Source organism: Podarcis tiliguerta, assembly GCF_965153285.1.
Source record: "Podarcis tiliguerta genome assembly, chromosome: 5".
Classification (NCBI taxonomy): Eukaryota; Metazoa; Chordata; class Lepidosauria; order Squamata; family Lacertidae; genus Podarcis; species Podarcis tiliguerta.
In genome coordinates this window covers 68,675,285-68,690,664 of record NC_139538.1, presented here as the reverse complement: position 1 = coordinate 68,690,664, position 15,380 = coordinate 68,675,285, and the positions used below count along the sequence as shown (strand labels likewise).

The 15,380-nt window shown below is 45.3% G+C and overlaps 1 protein-coding gene and 1 long non-coding RNA gene across 2 annotated transcripts in view; one reads left to right on the top strand and one right to left on the bottom strand.

The window, feature by feature from the left end:
* The window catches only part of CDH23 (cadherin related 23), a 406,157-nt gene that overhangs the window by 35,011 nt on the left and 355,766 nt on the right, over positions 1–15,380 (bottom strand). The window contains exons 37-41 of the mRNA XM_083441382.1: positions 11,326–11,547; positions 11,076–11,195; positions 8,304–8,484; positions 1,219–1,352; positions 748–957 (exon numbers count right to left, since the gene is read on the bottom strand). Of these exons, the coding sequence (XP_083297508.1) occupies positions 748–957; positions 1,219–1,352; positions 8,304–8,484; positions 11,076–11,195; positions 11,326–11,547 (867 nt within the window). The remainder of the gene's footprint in view (positions 1–747; positions 958–1,218; positions 1,353–8,303; positions 8,485–11,075; positions 11,196–11,325; positions 11,548–15,380) is intronic.
* Positions 4,711–11,610, top strand: LOC310678127. The gene is made up of 3 exons (XR_014511636.1): positions 4,711–5,283; positions 8,308–10,245; positions 10,664–11,610. It is a non-coding gene; the product is annotated as an uncharacterized lncRNA (long non-coding RNA).

Here is a 15,380-nt window from a genome sequence, read left to right as displayed (position 1 = left end):
CGTGAAGTGTGAAGTCACGCTTTTCTTTTCATGCAGGCTGTAGACCTGGAGCAGCAGAGCTGAAAGAAAACACATGCCAGCCTCTTAAGACCATTGGAAGCCTTCACCCCGTTGTCTCCCAGTGGTGAACACCATGCTGCAAGTTATATACTTTCTATGCACTGTGGTCTCCAGACATTTCCCAGATGTTGAAGCAAATAAAAGGAGAGAGTGGAACTATGCGCACCATCCATATATGTTGCTAACACCTGCAAGTCTTCCCTGAGCCTTTGGGTCCAAATAATCCAAATAAACAAATAATCCAAATAATCAAATAAACAAAGCCCAAAGAGATGTGATGTGCACATCTCTAAGCTCAGCCTGGTATACCAGCTGCACTTTATCGTGGAGACTGCAGGCTTGGACAGGTGAGATATGCCTTAGTGACCTCATGTCTGGATTACTGCCATGTGCTCTGCCTAGGACTGCCTTTGAAGAGCACTGGGAAACCACAACTGGTCCCAGATTCTGCAGCCCGGCTCCTAACAGGGGCCACATAAAGGCAGCATTTATATCCTTATTGAGACAGCTAAGCTGGTTTCCAGTTAAGTTTCCCAGGCCCAGTACTAAGTGCTGCTGAGGCCCAATAAAGGGCCTCTTTATGGGTTGGAACCAGGATATCTGAAGGACTACCTTCCACACATAAATAATCCTGATTACTGAGATCTTCATGGGAGGCTGTGTATCACAACGTTAAGAGAGACTTACGGTGCCATTGATGTAGAAAGCATTGTCTATATTCCCTGCTGTGATGCTGAAGGTTAAAAGAGCATTCCTGCCGCTGTCAGCATCACTGGCAAGGATGCGGGTGACGAAGCTGGAGATGGGTGCATTTTCACTGAGAGTGAGATTCATCGGTAGGTTGAGGAGGACGGGGTCGTTGTCGTTTATGTCCAGAACACGCACTCCCACCAAGACCTAAACCAAAAAGAAAGGAGGCAGATGAGGAGAGGGGCAAACAGGCCTGAGACTATTAATACAAAGAAGAATTGTCCATATGGTTCTTCCATGGCAATCTAGGTGTTTCCCCCATTATGGCTGAATAGAGGCAATACCTCCTTAGGTTTTTCATTAATCAGGTACAGTTCTGTTTCCTCACCCCTGCACAATTCACCTCTCCCTCATGGAGGATTCAGAACCTCATCTTTGCAATGTGGCCCCTGGACCACAAACACTTACGGTGGAGCTGAGAGGAGGCACCCCTCTGTCCTTGGCAGCAATGGTGAGGTTATAGAAAGCAATGTTTTCTCGGTCAAGCTCAGCATCCTTCCGCACGCGTAGCTCCCCTTCCACAGGAGAGATCACAAATTCTCCTGCAAGACAGATAGACACAAGGATGCTTAAGGGGCACAGGAGAAACAAGCAGGGCAGGTTTGCCAGCCTAGAGCACCATGGAAGACTGCACTCGAGAGCACTGCATGCTCTCACAACCTCCTTTTCTGGGGGGAAACGTGTTAATGAAGATGGTCAAGAAGGTGCATTGAGAACAGATCAATGAAGTCCGCCTAATGCACTTCTGCAGATACTAGTCTGAGAGGGGACTGTGTATCTGCTCTTTATCAGGATGTCACCAGGCCAACAAGATCCAGGCAGAAAGAGAGGAATGTTGCTGATGATCTCCCAGTGTCTATGTTGGTGCTGGGTTCTCCTACAGCACTCCCATGCTAGCAACACATCCTAATGCTCCTCAGGTCTTAGGTGATCAATCTGATGTCAAACGATTGATTGATTGATATGAAATGATCAATCTGATGACCAGAGAGAAGACAACTGACATCCTTATCAAGATGCTGCACTGGGGAAATAAGTTTAAATTCACCCCCCACCTCACTGTCTACTTTATTTGTTTATTTATTTAGCCACACACCCCTCCAATGGTGGGGCATTGCAGGGAAAAATTCCTTGGGGGGCTGTCTCCTGGGCCAGGGCTTAGCCACATCAGGTAAATTAAGTTTTGTCTTAAAGGTAAAGGTAAAGGGACCCCTGACTGTTGGGTCCAGTTGCGGACGAATCTGGGGTTGAGGCGCTCATCTCGCTTTACTGGCTGAGGGAGCTGGCGTACAGTCATGTGGCCAGCATGACTAAGCCGCTTCTGGCGAACCAGAGCAGTGCATGGAAATGCCATTTACCTTCCCACCGGAGCGGTACCTATTTATCTACTTGCACTTCGTGCTCTTGAACTGCTAGGTTGGCAGGAGCTGGGACCGAGCAACGGGAGCTCACCCCGTTGCAGGGATTCGAACCGCCAACCTTCTGATCGGCAAGTCCTAGGCTCTGTGGTTTAACCCACAGCGCCACCAGCAAGTTTTGTCTTGAAGATTGTTTAATACACTGGTATGTATTACTATGAAAATGAAATACTGAACTCTATGCTACGTAAATCTGAGCAGTGGTAGAAAGTATGCTCTCTCTCCTTGCACCCTGCACTGACGCCTGTATGCAACAAGCCACAATCTGTATAGGACTGTAGCCTCAGTCTCTCATTAGAATATAAGTACTGCCTTGATGAATCAGTCCAGTAGAATTTGCCAACCTTTTGGGGCTTATGGGGGACATTTGCCAGCAGGAGAAACTGTTGTGGACACCACACGCCACAAAATCATGCCCACACTGCAACCACATTCACTCTCCAATGAACGAACTGCATTCATTCAATTAGGCTTGTAACTGTTGTCAATCCTAATGGTGGTGTGGGCAGAGGTGATTTTTCTGGAGAGTCAGCTGCAACCTCCAGGAACAGCACACAGACTCCAAGTAGAAGCCATTTATTGGCTAGAAGTGTGATTTCAGTGGGAGTAGGGATCTGGAGATGAGAGCCTAGGGATACCAGGAAAGACCTCTGTGGGGGCATGCCTACCTGCAGGTGCCACATTGGCAACCCATGATTTTGTCCATAATTTTGTTTTCACCAACAGCTAGCTTCTGGCAGTTATGAGCAAAGCAAGGAGGTCGCTCTCTATTTAATTCCAGCACCTCATATTCAGAAGTATACTACCTTCTGGCACAGAGGTTTCATTTAGCTAATTTGCTAATAGCTGTTGATAAGACAATGAATTTATCTAATCCTTTCGAAAGTCACACATTCATTCTTTTGTCTTTCCTGGCCTATGATCAAATCACTTTGCTGTCTACCCAGAGTCCCACCACTAAATGAGAGAGAGACAAATGACTCTTTATCTGATGATTTCTTCACACCATTCATCAATTCCAAAATGCCGATCACGCTCCCAGCCACTTTCTTTTCCCTCCTAAACTAAAAAGTCACAAAATGCTGCTTTTCTTCCACACAGCACTCTGGAGCCAAATCCAGTAGGCCTCTGTGCTCTGGCAGTGAGGGCATGTGGCTGACAGAGTCTGCTTGTTTCTGCATTTGACCAAACAAGAACTGAAAATGAAAGCAGTCTTGAGCATGGTTTGTTTAGATGAAGTCCAAGCCAGTTTTCTCACAATTATTTCCTTTGCCTCGTCCTTTTTATTCTTACTATTCAAAGAATACTTTGAATGGCTTTGCTGTCAAAATATGCACTTGCCATAATAGAGAGGCCACAAATATTTCATCTGGTATTCTTAAAAAAATAATAATAATTAAGCCCTATTTGCACATAAATAGAAAGTCTGGGCTTATTTCTGCCAGAGACTTGTCTTTGGGCCAGACAAAATGAAATGTGGGAAATCCATCATCAGATATATTAAATTTTCCCCTTTGGGAAGGGAACAAAAAGCAGCCACACAGGGGGAGTGGATTGAATTGGGACTATAGCCCTGGGGAAGGGGGTGGGGCTTAACTCTTTCTCTACACTATTTTCCCCAATCTAAATCTTTCCCAACTGCTTTTTGCCTTGCTTGGAGAAAACATATCACCTCCTGGCAAGTAGAAGGGGAAGAAATGAAGGCAGTGAGAGATTTTACTTTCTTGGCTCCATGATCACTGCAGATGGTGACAGCAGTCATGAAATTAAAAGACGCCTGCTTCTTGGGAGAAAAGCAAAGACAAACTTAGACACCATCTTAAAAAGCAGAGACATCACCTTGCCAACAATGGCCCGTATAGTTAAAGCTATGGTTTTCCCAGTGGTGATGTATGGAAGTGAGAGCTGGACCATAAAGAAGACTGATCGCCGAAGAATTGATGCTTTTGAATTATGGTGCTGGAGGAGACTCTTGAGACTGCAAGAAGATCAAAGCTCTCCATTCTGAAGGAAATCAGCCCTGAGTGCTCACTGGAAGGACAGATCGTGAAGCTGAGGCTCCAATACTTTGGCCACCTCATGAAAAGAGAAGACTCCCTGGAAAAGACCCTGATGTTGGGAAAGATGGAGGGCACAAGGAGAAGAGGACGACAGAGGACGAGATGGTTGGACAGTGTTCTCGAAGCTACCAACATGAATTTGACGAAACTCCGGGAGGCAGTGGAAGACAGGAGTGCCTGGCGTGCTCTGGTCCATGGGGTCACGAAGAGTTGGACACAACTAAACGACTAAACAACAACAAATCCTGTTTTCCCTATGGAGGAAAACATGGGTCGAGGAAGCATCCAGAGCAGAAAAATGGCATGGATGGGAAGGGTTAATGCCCCTCTCCTCCCCGCCCCCTCCAGCAGCCCTGCAGTTCTGGTCCAATAAAAATCAGGAGATCTGCTCACAGCCTAGTCTTCCATTTAGAAGACCCACAATCAATATGACATCCCTTAATGTATTTCTATTTCCTCTTGGTTTGAATGTATCCGTGTGGAGCTTACTGTCTATTTGTTTGGTTTTAAGTTGCCTTGGATCGCCCTAGCGGCTGACAAATTGAATAAATGAAAATGAAACAAATAATCTTAGCTGAGTGTTCACAATTTGCATTTGGCTATCGTACACCTAGTTAGGGAACTTCCCTCCTGATCAAGATGTTTTATAGATGGTACTGGACTTAACAACTACCAAAATAGCTAAAATGTGTAAGACAAAAACAAATCTGTGCTGGAGGTGTGGTAAAACAGAGGGGACACTTACACATGTTTGGTGGACCTGTGAAAAAATCAAAAGCTTCTGGAACACAGTATATGACGAGCTTAAAAAAAATGTTTAAGTATAACTTTATGAAAAACACAGAAGCTTTTCTACTAAGGATAATGGACACAGGTATAGCAAGAGAAGATCAGAAAATATTCTTTGGAAGAATTGCTGTGTCGTCTGCTATGTCTACCCACAACTTAACAGTGATGCTTGAAAATCATGGTTCCTTCCCCTAGCTTGAAAATAGGTAGATTCTATCCAAGAGTCAATGCTACAGAGACCCTAAAAGTGAATGAAATACATTTCCTGCCCTCTATCAGCATACAGTCGTACCTTGGAAGTCGAACGGAATCCATTCTGGAAGTCCATTTGACTTCCAAAACATTCAGGAACCAAAGCGTGGAAGCTCCTGCAGCCAATTGGAAACCCTGCCAGATGTTCGCCTTCCAAAAGAACGTTTGGAAACCGCAACACTCACTTCCGGGTTTCGATCATTTGGGAGCCGATTTGTTCGGGAGCCAAGGCGTTTGAGATCCAAGCTACGACTGTACAAGAATTTGCTGATATGTTGGTTATGTTGACATACAGTGTATTTAATTAGACCTGATTAATAATGAAGTTTTATACGTGTACATTACTCACAAGAGGGCCATACATAAAACAGTGGGGCTTGCTACCAGGTACCAGGTACCTCGGGTTACAGACGCTTCGAGCTGCGCGATTTCGGGTTGCGCACCGCACCGAACCCAGAAGTACCGGAATGGTTACTTCTGGGTTTCGGCGCTTGTGCATGCGCAGAAACGCCAAGCCGTGACCCGCGCGTGCACAGAAGCGCAGGTCGCAGGTTGCGAATGTTGCGGGTTGCGAACGTGCCTCCCACATGGATCACATTTGCAACCTGAGTGTCCACTGTATAGGGCTATAATCCTAAACATTCCTATCTGAGGGTGCCCCCCCCCCGCAATGAAGACAGTGGAGCTTGTTTCCAAGTAAATATGCTGCATGATCAAGAGATCTACATCCAGCTTTTAAGCTTAAGAGGTTTCAAGCAGACTTCTGTGACTCTGTAGAGCAGACTGCAAAGCGGTATTCAGTCCCTTCCTAGGCAAGCTTCATAGTCCTTCTAGCACACTTGGTTGCTTTTTTTGGGGGGGGGGTTGTTTGTGGCATGAACTTGCAAAACCTCAAGGATCTTCTAGCTGGGCAAGTACAACAGGTTTGCAATGTTTCCTCTCATGGCGGATGCTGCCTGTAACAGGATTTCCTGATGTAGACACTCGGCTTCTCAGAAAGAGGCCTCTTGAAGGGATAGTTTTGAAATGTCCCATTAACTATCCTAAGGCGATTCTTTCCACACGCCTTTCCTCCCTTTCTCTTCCATCGAAAATTTTGTGTACTCTGAAATAATCTGCCTCATATTCAGATTGCGTGTACGATACTGCAGAGATTCCAAAGCGTCTCACGCAAAGGCTGTCATTGCCCAACTTTATGCAAAATCTGCTTGGTTTGCAGTAAAAACACACCAACACACAGTATTTCTCAAGGAGCTACAGCGTAGATTGTGGCTGTTATACATGACTTCACAAACCAGTGGTGGAATCACATTGCACGGCAGAGTACACAGCAGCGTGTACACAGCCAAGACAGTGCTTGCCCCGAGGTCACCCAGTGAGCTTCTTGGGGATTTATTTGAACTCTGGTGTCTCTGTTTTTAGTCTATGGGTTGCTGGTCTTTTGAGAATTGTAAGCACACTGGCAAACCAGATAAGCTGTTGTGAACACCACACACAGGCTGCAACAAACAGAAACACATTCCCCTCTATCCCCCCAACAATTAGGATTGGAAGAAAGTGCTTTCACTTTCCCTCCCAAACCTAATGGGAAGAGGGATGTGATATTCCTGAGGAAAGCAAGAATTAACCTTCCCTCCCCAGCTGGAATCTCCTCCAGGAAGATTAAACTAAGGCTTTTATTGGCTTTTTCCAAATCTAATTTCACTGGGAGGAGAGTCTGTGGGCAGCAAGGAAGGCCTCTGCAGATGCCAGGTTTGCAACCCATGCCCCAGCCCAACACTCTGACCACTAAACCACAGTGCCACCGACCACTGTACCAAGGAACTAAATGTGAAAAAGCAGCACTGGAAACGTAAGATACTCATAACAATGTTATCATTGCAGTAATTACTATTACTCATCACCAGGGCTGGCCCAAGACATTTCACCGCCTGAGGCAAGGAACAAGATGAAACCTTTCCCCACCACTGTTCTGCATACAGAAACCCACAGGGCTGGAAGTGGGATCTTGCTTCAGTGCTGACAATGGAGCAACATCCTCCATCTGACCTGAGGGCAGCAGGCTAGCTTAGGAAGTGAAGGGCAAGGTGCATGGCATATATAGCTTGAACCCCCAACACCTCTCCCCTGCTATTTCACCGCTCCACCCAGCACCTACTTGCGGCCTGCTCAGGCAAAGGCTGCAGTGGTGCCTCCCATGAACAGGGCCACACATGTGCACATTCAGTGAGTAGCTGCACCTGAGAGCTTGCTCTGTCAGGGACCTTTCTCAGCAGTTTTCTCTGTGATATACTGGGATAATGTGGCTGCTGACTAGGCAACATAGCCAGGTCAGCGGCAAAGCAAGAATAATTGCTGCTGGCTCAAAAGAACAGGAAGAGTTGGGGGCCTCAGGGAGGGGGGGGGGAGCCAGGGGAGGCCAGAAGGGATGGCTAAGGGTCATCCACTCCTACCCCCTGTAAACCTGAGGCAGCTGCCACCATCTGTCTAAGGGTAGGACCCGTTCATCATTTCCATAGTGTTTCTGATGCGCAATGTGCTTTGTAATTCCTCCACACAAAACTCTCTGAGATAAGCCACAAGGACACCCACTCTACATCCTTTTTTTTCACTGAAGCAGATGGACAGCAACTTGCCTGAGTCTACCCAGTGAATTAGTGGCAGGAATAGAATTAGACCAGAGTTATCCGGGGTTGAAACAGAGAACTCATTCAGTTGGTTCTTTTTAGCTTTTACTTGTGACTTAGACAAGAGGACACTGACCTTATTCCACATATATGGAAACTAAGCCTTAGTAAGAATTGCTATTTGCATAGGGAAGCAGTGGCCCAGGCAGAAACAGAATGCTGACTCCTTGTCTTGTGCTACTAACCCTGAGATGATTTCTGCACACATGCATGATTTAACTGCATTTTCTGGATGGGCTGAGAACTGCAAACTCAAGAGTTCCTGTTCTTTTTCTTTCTCCACTTACCAAGGGGATCCCCTGCGATGATGCTGTACTCCACTTGTCCATTGGGTCCCGAGTCTCCATCGTGGGCAAGGAAAGTCCACACCCTTGGACCCGGCTGTCCTTCTGTGATGTCAAAGGGCCCTTCATAAGAATGCGGGAACGTTGGTCGATTATCATTGATATCGTTCAAATTCACTAACACCTTCAGACAAAAAACACACAGAATAGTTTGCAAACGCAGCCAAAACAATGAGTAAAAGCAATGAAGCCTGTTATCAAGTACCTGCAGCCATCTTGTACACAACCGCCAGCATAGTACTGCTAGTTTTATTTATTCATTTCACTTATCTCAATTTCCCCCACTGTATTTCTTTATTTGCAGCAACAAACACAAGCATTCTAAATAACCTTCATACAGAAATTAACGGCATCCAATGACACCCATCTCTGACTTAAAAGGATTTTGCACAGAGTGGCAAAACAAAGAACATTTGAAACCCAACATTCCAGTGTAATTGCAAAGCTGTGTTTCTTGACAAGTTAAATTTGTGTGAGGATTTGCCAGGTCGAACCCTGATCGGGCCCAGGTCAGATGCAAGCACATCCTGGGAACTCTGTGAAATGGGCTGTTTGGTATTTATTACACTGCTGCAGCTGTATTCAGTTTATTCTAGGAAGCAACCATGGAGAACAAGTTAGGGCTTGAAGTGTGCCTGGAATCAGCTCTGGAAACTGTTCTGGAGGGCAGGCTTCATTCTTAAGCACATGATTAAACTTAAGCGATGAAGAATGGGCAATAGAGCCGTTCAACATGGAGTAACCGCACCCATCTCCACACCCTGATTAGAAAGAACGGCGCTTGCAAGTCAGAGGACGTGTTATCCTGATAAGACGTAATTTTCAGTTGCTTTTATGGCAGTTATAAACTAACCAGTGGATCATGGAAGAACCCACATAGTTGCACAGTCCTCTTATGAAAGCCATTACTAGGCGGTGCACTTAGATTCTAGCCTTCAAGATTTTTGGAAAATACTTGAAAATATGACTGCAGTTGCAGGAACTCTTTAGCGTGGGCAAGCAATTTCCACTCAAACTCCGAAGCTGCCCTTGTGACTTATTAATCTAGTCTATGCAGAGTCCAAGATAAGCCCTGCCTGTCTACACCCACACTGTGAAGTGGCACAGGGTTGTAGAAGCCTGCAATTTTGGAGTTGAACAGCAACTGGCACAACAGTGTCTCCTCCAACGTGATGCCTGCTCTGTTACATCTGCAGCATGGAAGCTCCTTTAATCCACTCCTTGTGACAGCAGTTGCTGCAAGGTGGAGGGGTTGCATGCAATGGTTCACCACGTGTAGGTTTTAGCACACTGCTGCGAAGCTTTCTTTTTGGACGTTTGCTGTGCTACGGTGCACGCACCATGTGGTTTCTCATGCGGCTCACTGCACACTGTGAGCCAGTGTGGTGTAGTGGTTAAGAGCGGTAGACTCGTAATCTGGTGAACTGGGTTCGCTTCCCCGCTCCTCCACATGCAGCTGCTGGGTGACCATGGGCTAGTCACACTTCTCTGAAGTCTCTCAGCCTCACAGAGTGTTTGTTGTGGGGGAGGAAGGGAAAGGAGAATGTTAGCCACTTTGAGACTCCTTAGGGTAGTGATAAAGTGGGATATCAAATCCAAACTACTACACGGACAGGTGCCGCACGGAACAATCTATAATGATATCTTTGTGTTGGCCATAATACAGAAACTTATCCCGTATGTACATTGCAGCAAAAAAAAAAAAAAAAACGGAGCTAGGTAGCACTTCTCATTAATATAAGAGTGAGCAGATTCAAAGCAGAGAAGAAAAAAAGGAAGGACCTCTCACATGGCCTTCCTTGAACAAGGAAGCAAAACAGCCTTCAGGAAACTGCAGGTGGAAAGTGCAAGCAAAGAGTGAGCTACACAAGTCTAGAGTTGAAAGGTAACTCAAAGGTCACCTTGTTCTGCCACAGCAGCAGTATTCCTCTATTTGTTTCCCTTTCCTTTCCTTTTTTGCATAAGAAGCAAGGATGTTCAGTATATAATGGTTTTTGTAACCTGTTGTCACAACATAATATTAATATATATTTTAAAACCCTCTAATGATGGAGAGGCTCCACCATCAGCTTTCAAGGACATCTGCTTCCATTGCTGAAGTTCTTCTTAATGTTGAGTTGAACATCCCTTTCCTGTAATTTGAACCTGTTGATTGGGGTCCCACCCCCTTGGAGCAACAGAAAACATATTGGTTCCATCACCCATGTGACAACCCTTCAAATATTTGAGGATGGCCAATCCTGTCGCCTTTTAATCATCTGTTCTCCAAGCTAAACATATATCTCTTTACACTTTTCTCATAGGGTCTCCAGATCCCTCACCATCTGTGTTGCCCTCCTATGGGCCACCGTCAACATCTTTCTTAAAGTGCCCAGCAGTGATTTTCCCTCTTTGCCAAATACTGGAGAGAAGTGACAGAGAAGTGTGTTCTTCCCAAGGAAACTATCCATGGAATTTCCTCCTGTTGAGAACCATGGATATAGTTGCTCCTTTTAAACGGTGTCTATAATGCAACGGCAATTGAATTGCAGAACATGCAAGAATGCAAAAAAGGAGAGAGCAAGAAGTTTGCTGTGCACGCGTCACAGAATGGGAGGTCATTAATCTCATTAGCTGTTGCATGTTATGGAGGTTTAGCTTCTGGAAATGCAAGCAGCATCTGGAAGTGCTTTTGGATGGCTGCTCGTTATGCGTTATCCCAAAAGCGATACGTACTGTTGTGGTGGATGTGAGACGGCGTGAAGGGATCGGACACTGGTCTGTGGCAGTGACGATCAGTGTGTAACGCCCGTGGCTGATTTCATAATCCAACTCCTTCATTGTGCTGATTTGTCCCTAAAATGAGAGGCCAAAACAAAAGGGAAACGTTAGCTTTCGGCAATGAGGGCGTATGCTCAGGGACTGTTGGGTACCGGGGCTCAATACCGTTGTGCAAAGTGAAACAGCGATGTGAAAGTGTACTAACCGTAGTGCTGTTTATGTGAAAAGTGCCCATGATGTTCCCCTCTGTGATGGCATATGTAACTGTGCCGTTTGGCCCTTCGTCAAGGTCCACCGCATTGATGGTGATAAGGATTGCGTTAAGTGTGCCGGGACCCTCATCCAGTGTGACTTCATACTGCTGCTGCCGAAATACTGGAGCATTGTCATTCTCATCCAGGACGGTGACATAGACCGTGGTAGTAGCCTGTGAGCAAACACTGACACATTCAGAATCATGCAAGGGTAATAATAAAAATAATAAAATAAAGTGTCTAGATGCGAGCCATGCACTTAAGCCTACACACACATTTCCACATGCTTCCAGAGGTTAACAAATACATCCATCTTTAAGATTATGCCATGGTCAACTGTCAGGGTGGCTGTCTGGAGGAGGTCAGCAATAACTCACAGGTTGTTAGTGAAGTTAACGCTTTATTCAAAGAAACAAAACAGCTCAGGCAGAGTGAGCACAACAACTCTTCCAAGCAGATTTTGCCCCAGTGAGGACTTAATGAGGCCTTTCCAACAGCTCTCCAAGTCTTCTCCTCCCCTGGTTCCTTCCCAAACACTCTGAGGCTCCTTCATCTTGTCTATCTTTGCTCTACCCTCTTCATACCTCTTCAGGTTCTGGCAGACCAGGGCAAAGTAGAGCTGGTCACCGCAGGAGGGGAAGACCTCCTCACCAGCCTGACTCACTGCCACCTCTTGATGCCCCCTCGTCTCCAGCCTCCTCTTCTGCTTCTGATTCTGGACTTCTTCTTGCTACAGACTCTTCCTGCTTACTAAATCCTGCTACCTCTTCAGCTTCTCACACCTCCTCCCAGTCTGCTCCCTCTTCTCCCTCTAACCACTCGTTGATGTCCCACCCACCCCCTAGTTCTGAGCCTTCTTCCCTTGGGGGTTCCCCAGTTGGTGTCTCCCACCATTCCTCTGCATCCAGCCAGTCCATGACATCAACTGATGTTATCCAGGAGGCACAGCCACAGAAGGGATTAAATAAGACATTTGATCAGGCGTACTAAGCAAGCAAGCAACCAACACTAGCAATAGGCAACATTATTTTGGCAGTGCCTCTGAGAGACACTGAGGGGGGTCCAGACAACCTGTTTAACAAGCATTATTGATGGTATCCAGGAGGCATGGCGAAAGGTATCATGGTATACAAATGAATGCATTTTGGTATATTAAAATAGGGTAGAACAATGGACCAGAATTTAATGAAACAACCTACTGTAATGTGTGAATAAACCCTGCAGTACCAAAAAGTATGTTAACCCTTCCCAGTTGTCAGAGGAGCCAAGCAAAATGCTCTCAGCAAACTACAGAATGTTCAGCTAATTCCACAACAGACTTCTAAAATAAAAACTATTAATTCTCTTTTTTTCCCCTTTGTAAATTTTGGGTCCACTCTGAAGGACTTGGGTGAAATATATCCATTTGGGTTTGCCATTCTTAAATAGAGTAGGGCAAACTTTGTCAATCTGGCCTGCATCTTGTGTTTCGAAAACTGCATTCCCCCCATTCTGAAATCAAATATGAATCCCATGGGATTTGAGAGGAAGAAAGGAAAATGCTTAAGAAAGGAAGAACAGGCTGCTGGATCAGGTCAGCATCCTATTCTCATTGTGGTCAAACCAGATGCCTGTGGGAAGCCCCTAAGAAGTACCTGCAGCACTCTCCCCTCCTGAGATTTCCAGCACCTGGTATTCATATGCATTCTCTCTGGGATGAGGTAGAAGAAAGCCATTGTTAGCCTCATCTCCCATGAGTTGTCTCATCCTCTCTTGAAGCCATCCAAGTTGGTGGCCACCCCACTTCTCTGTTCCTGAATTAAAACTGTATGCACCTCAAGGTCAAAAGCCAAATCTAATAAACCAAGAGGATTTAGGAAAACTCTCACACAGAGCCTTGCTGTGCACTTCCTCCACAGCCAGCAAGTAAGGATATACCGTATTTTTCGCTCTATAAGATGCACCAGACCACAAGATGCACCTAGTTTTTGGAGGAAGAAAACAAGAAAAAAAAATATTCTGAACCCCAGAAGCCAGAACAGCAAGAGGGATCACTGCACAGCAAAAGCAGCGATCCCTCTTGCTGTTCTGGCTTCTGGGATAGCTGCGCAGCCTGCATTCGCTCCATAAGACGCACACACATTTCCCCTTACTTTTTAGGAGGGAAAAAGTGAGTCTTATAGAGCAAAAAATACGGTACTTTCTGGACATACTGCCCACCTTGAAATACATGTGGTAAGGGAGTTTGGCTTTCCCTGTTATGGGGCAAGTTACTTTGCAGAAGAATGCTATTTCTTATTTATGGAGAGAAGTACAGCTGAAAAGTTCTCCATGAAAAAAGAAGACTTGGGGACAAACCACATGTCATGAAGGAAATCGAAGAATGGCCATGCAATTCTAACAATAAGACCTATTGAATTCACTAGGGATTAGTCCCAGGTAAGCAGAGTTAGGATTGCAGCCTAACACTCCCAATGTTTACTTTTTTAAAAAAACAAGTGTAAGGAACTCTGAATTTGATCAGAGCAGCTGTGCATGGGAAGGGAATGTTTAACTAGTCCCCAATCCAAATGCGCCCTCCCCCCAGCTGCTGTGGTAAAAAAATAATAATACATGGACCAAGTATTTATCATTGTCCCTTGTGGGGCTAATAGCAGCTTGGAGAGAAGATCAGAGGAAGTGTTAAGCACCTTCAGCGCTGCTGCTCTTAACAAATTCAAACTGAATACCCTGACAAGACGTCATTAATGGAACATGAGCTCCCTTTCAGGCTAGATTTCAGAAACTGTTTCAGCAGGATGGTCTGCTCATGCAAATCAACTCCCTTTTCCTCCTTCCTTATCAGAAGCAAGGGCTGATTCAATACATCAAAGGTTTGCTGCATTCTTCAAATTGTACCTGTCTGTTGAGGAGATTGAACAAGTGGCCTCAAAGCCTACTGTAAGCAGCACTGCCTTTCAGATAAGACCAACCAGCCCAATCAGTTTAATTGGCCACACACTGTTTCTGCAACATCTCCTAGACAAAGCTCCAGGAAATCATGTAACAACATAGTACACAGCAGAGCAATTATGCAACATTTTGTGGTTGAAGTGCTGTCTGATCACGCAAAAGACATCTTTGCTAAGAGCCTCTTGCAACTTTCCCTGCTTGGTTTTCACGTGTGAGCATGACATCTCCTTTCCCTTTGTACTCTTTTTGATCTTTCTTCTCTTGTCTTCAAAGCCGCGCCATCTCAACTTACTGTTTTATCTGGTTACTTTAATATTGCTTTGTCAGAATCAAAGAGCATCTTTTAAAAGCACACTTGAGAGAAAGGGAGGGAGAGAGAGAGAGAGAGAGAAAAAGCCAAGCACTGTATAAACCATTGGAGCTTAAGCTGATTGACATATCCACTTGACTCACAAACATAAGCAAATAAAATAAATAAATACCATGTGTCTCCTAAGATCACTTCGTCATCACCACACAAGCACACACACTTGTGCACAACTTGTGTAGTAATAAGCAAATCTACTTTCAGCTCCAAAAGTACCAGATGCCGAGAGAAAAAGCACTGGGATGACTGACAAGCACCTGGCGATTTTTTCAAGTATTGGTTCCAAATATTTGATACAACACTGCCTTTTAACAAGTCCATCTAGCCTCAATATTCCCTACTCTGGCTGGCAGTGGCTTTCTGGTCTACCTCATTCCTGCCCAAGAGCCAATAATTGGAAGTGGTGGTGGCTTGAATACTGTGGCAGCATCTGCCCAGGTGTGTTCTACCTCTGAGCTACACCATCTTTCTACATTGTTAACTTGAAATCCCTCCCCCTCCCCTAAGGCTTCCCCACCCGCCCCAATTCTAGCAAGAGGCAGTGTGCTCAACTGCAAATTCTCCGGTACCCAAACAGCAAAACCTGTCTGCATCAAACAACTCTTTGCAACCTACTTTTCTTCTGAAAGGAAAAAAAAGAAAAGGTTAAAGGCTTTGATAATTAAGTGGTATATAAATCCTGTTCAACAAACAAATGAATGGCGGGGG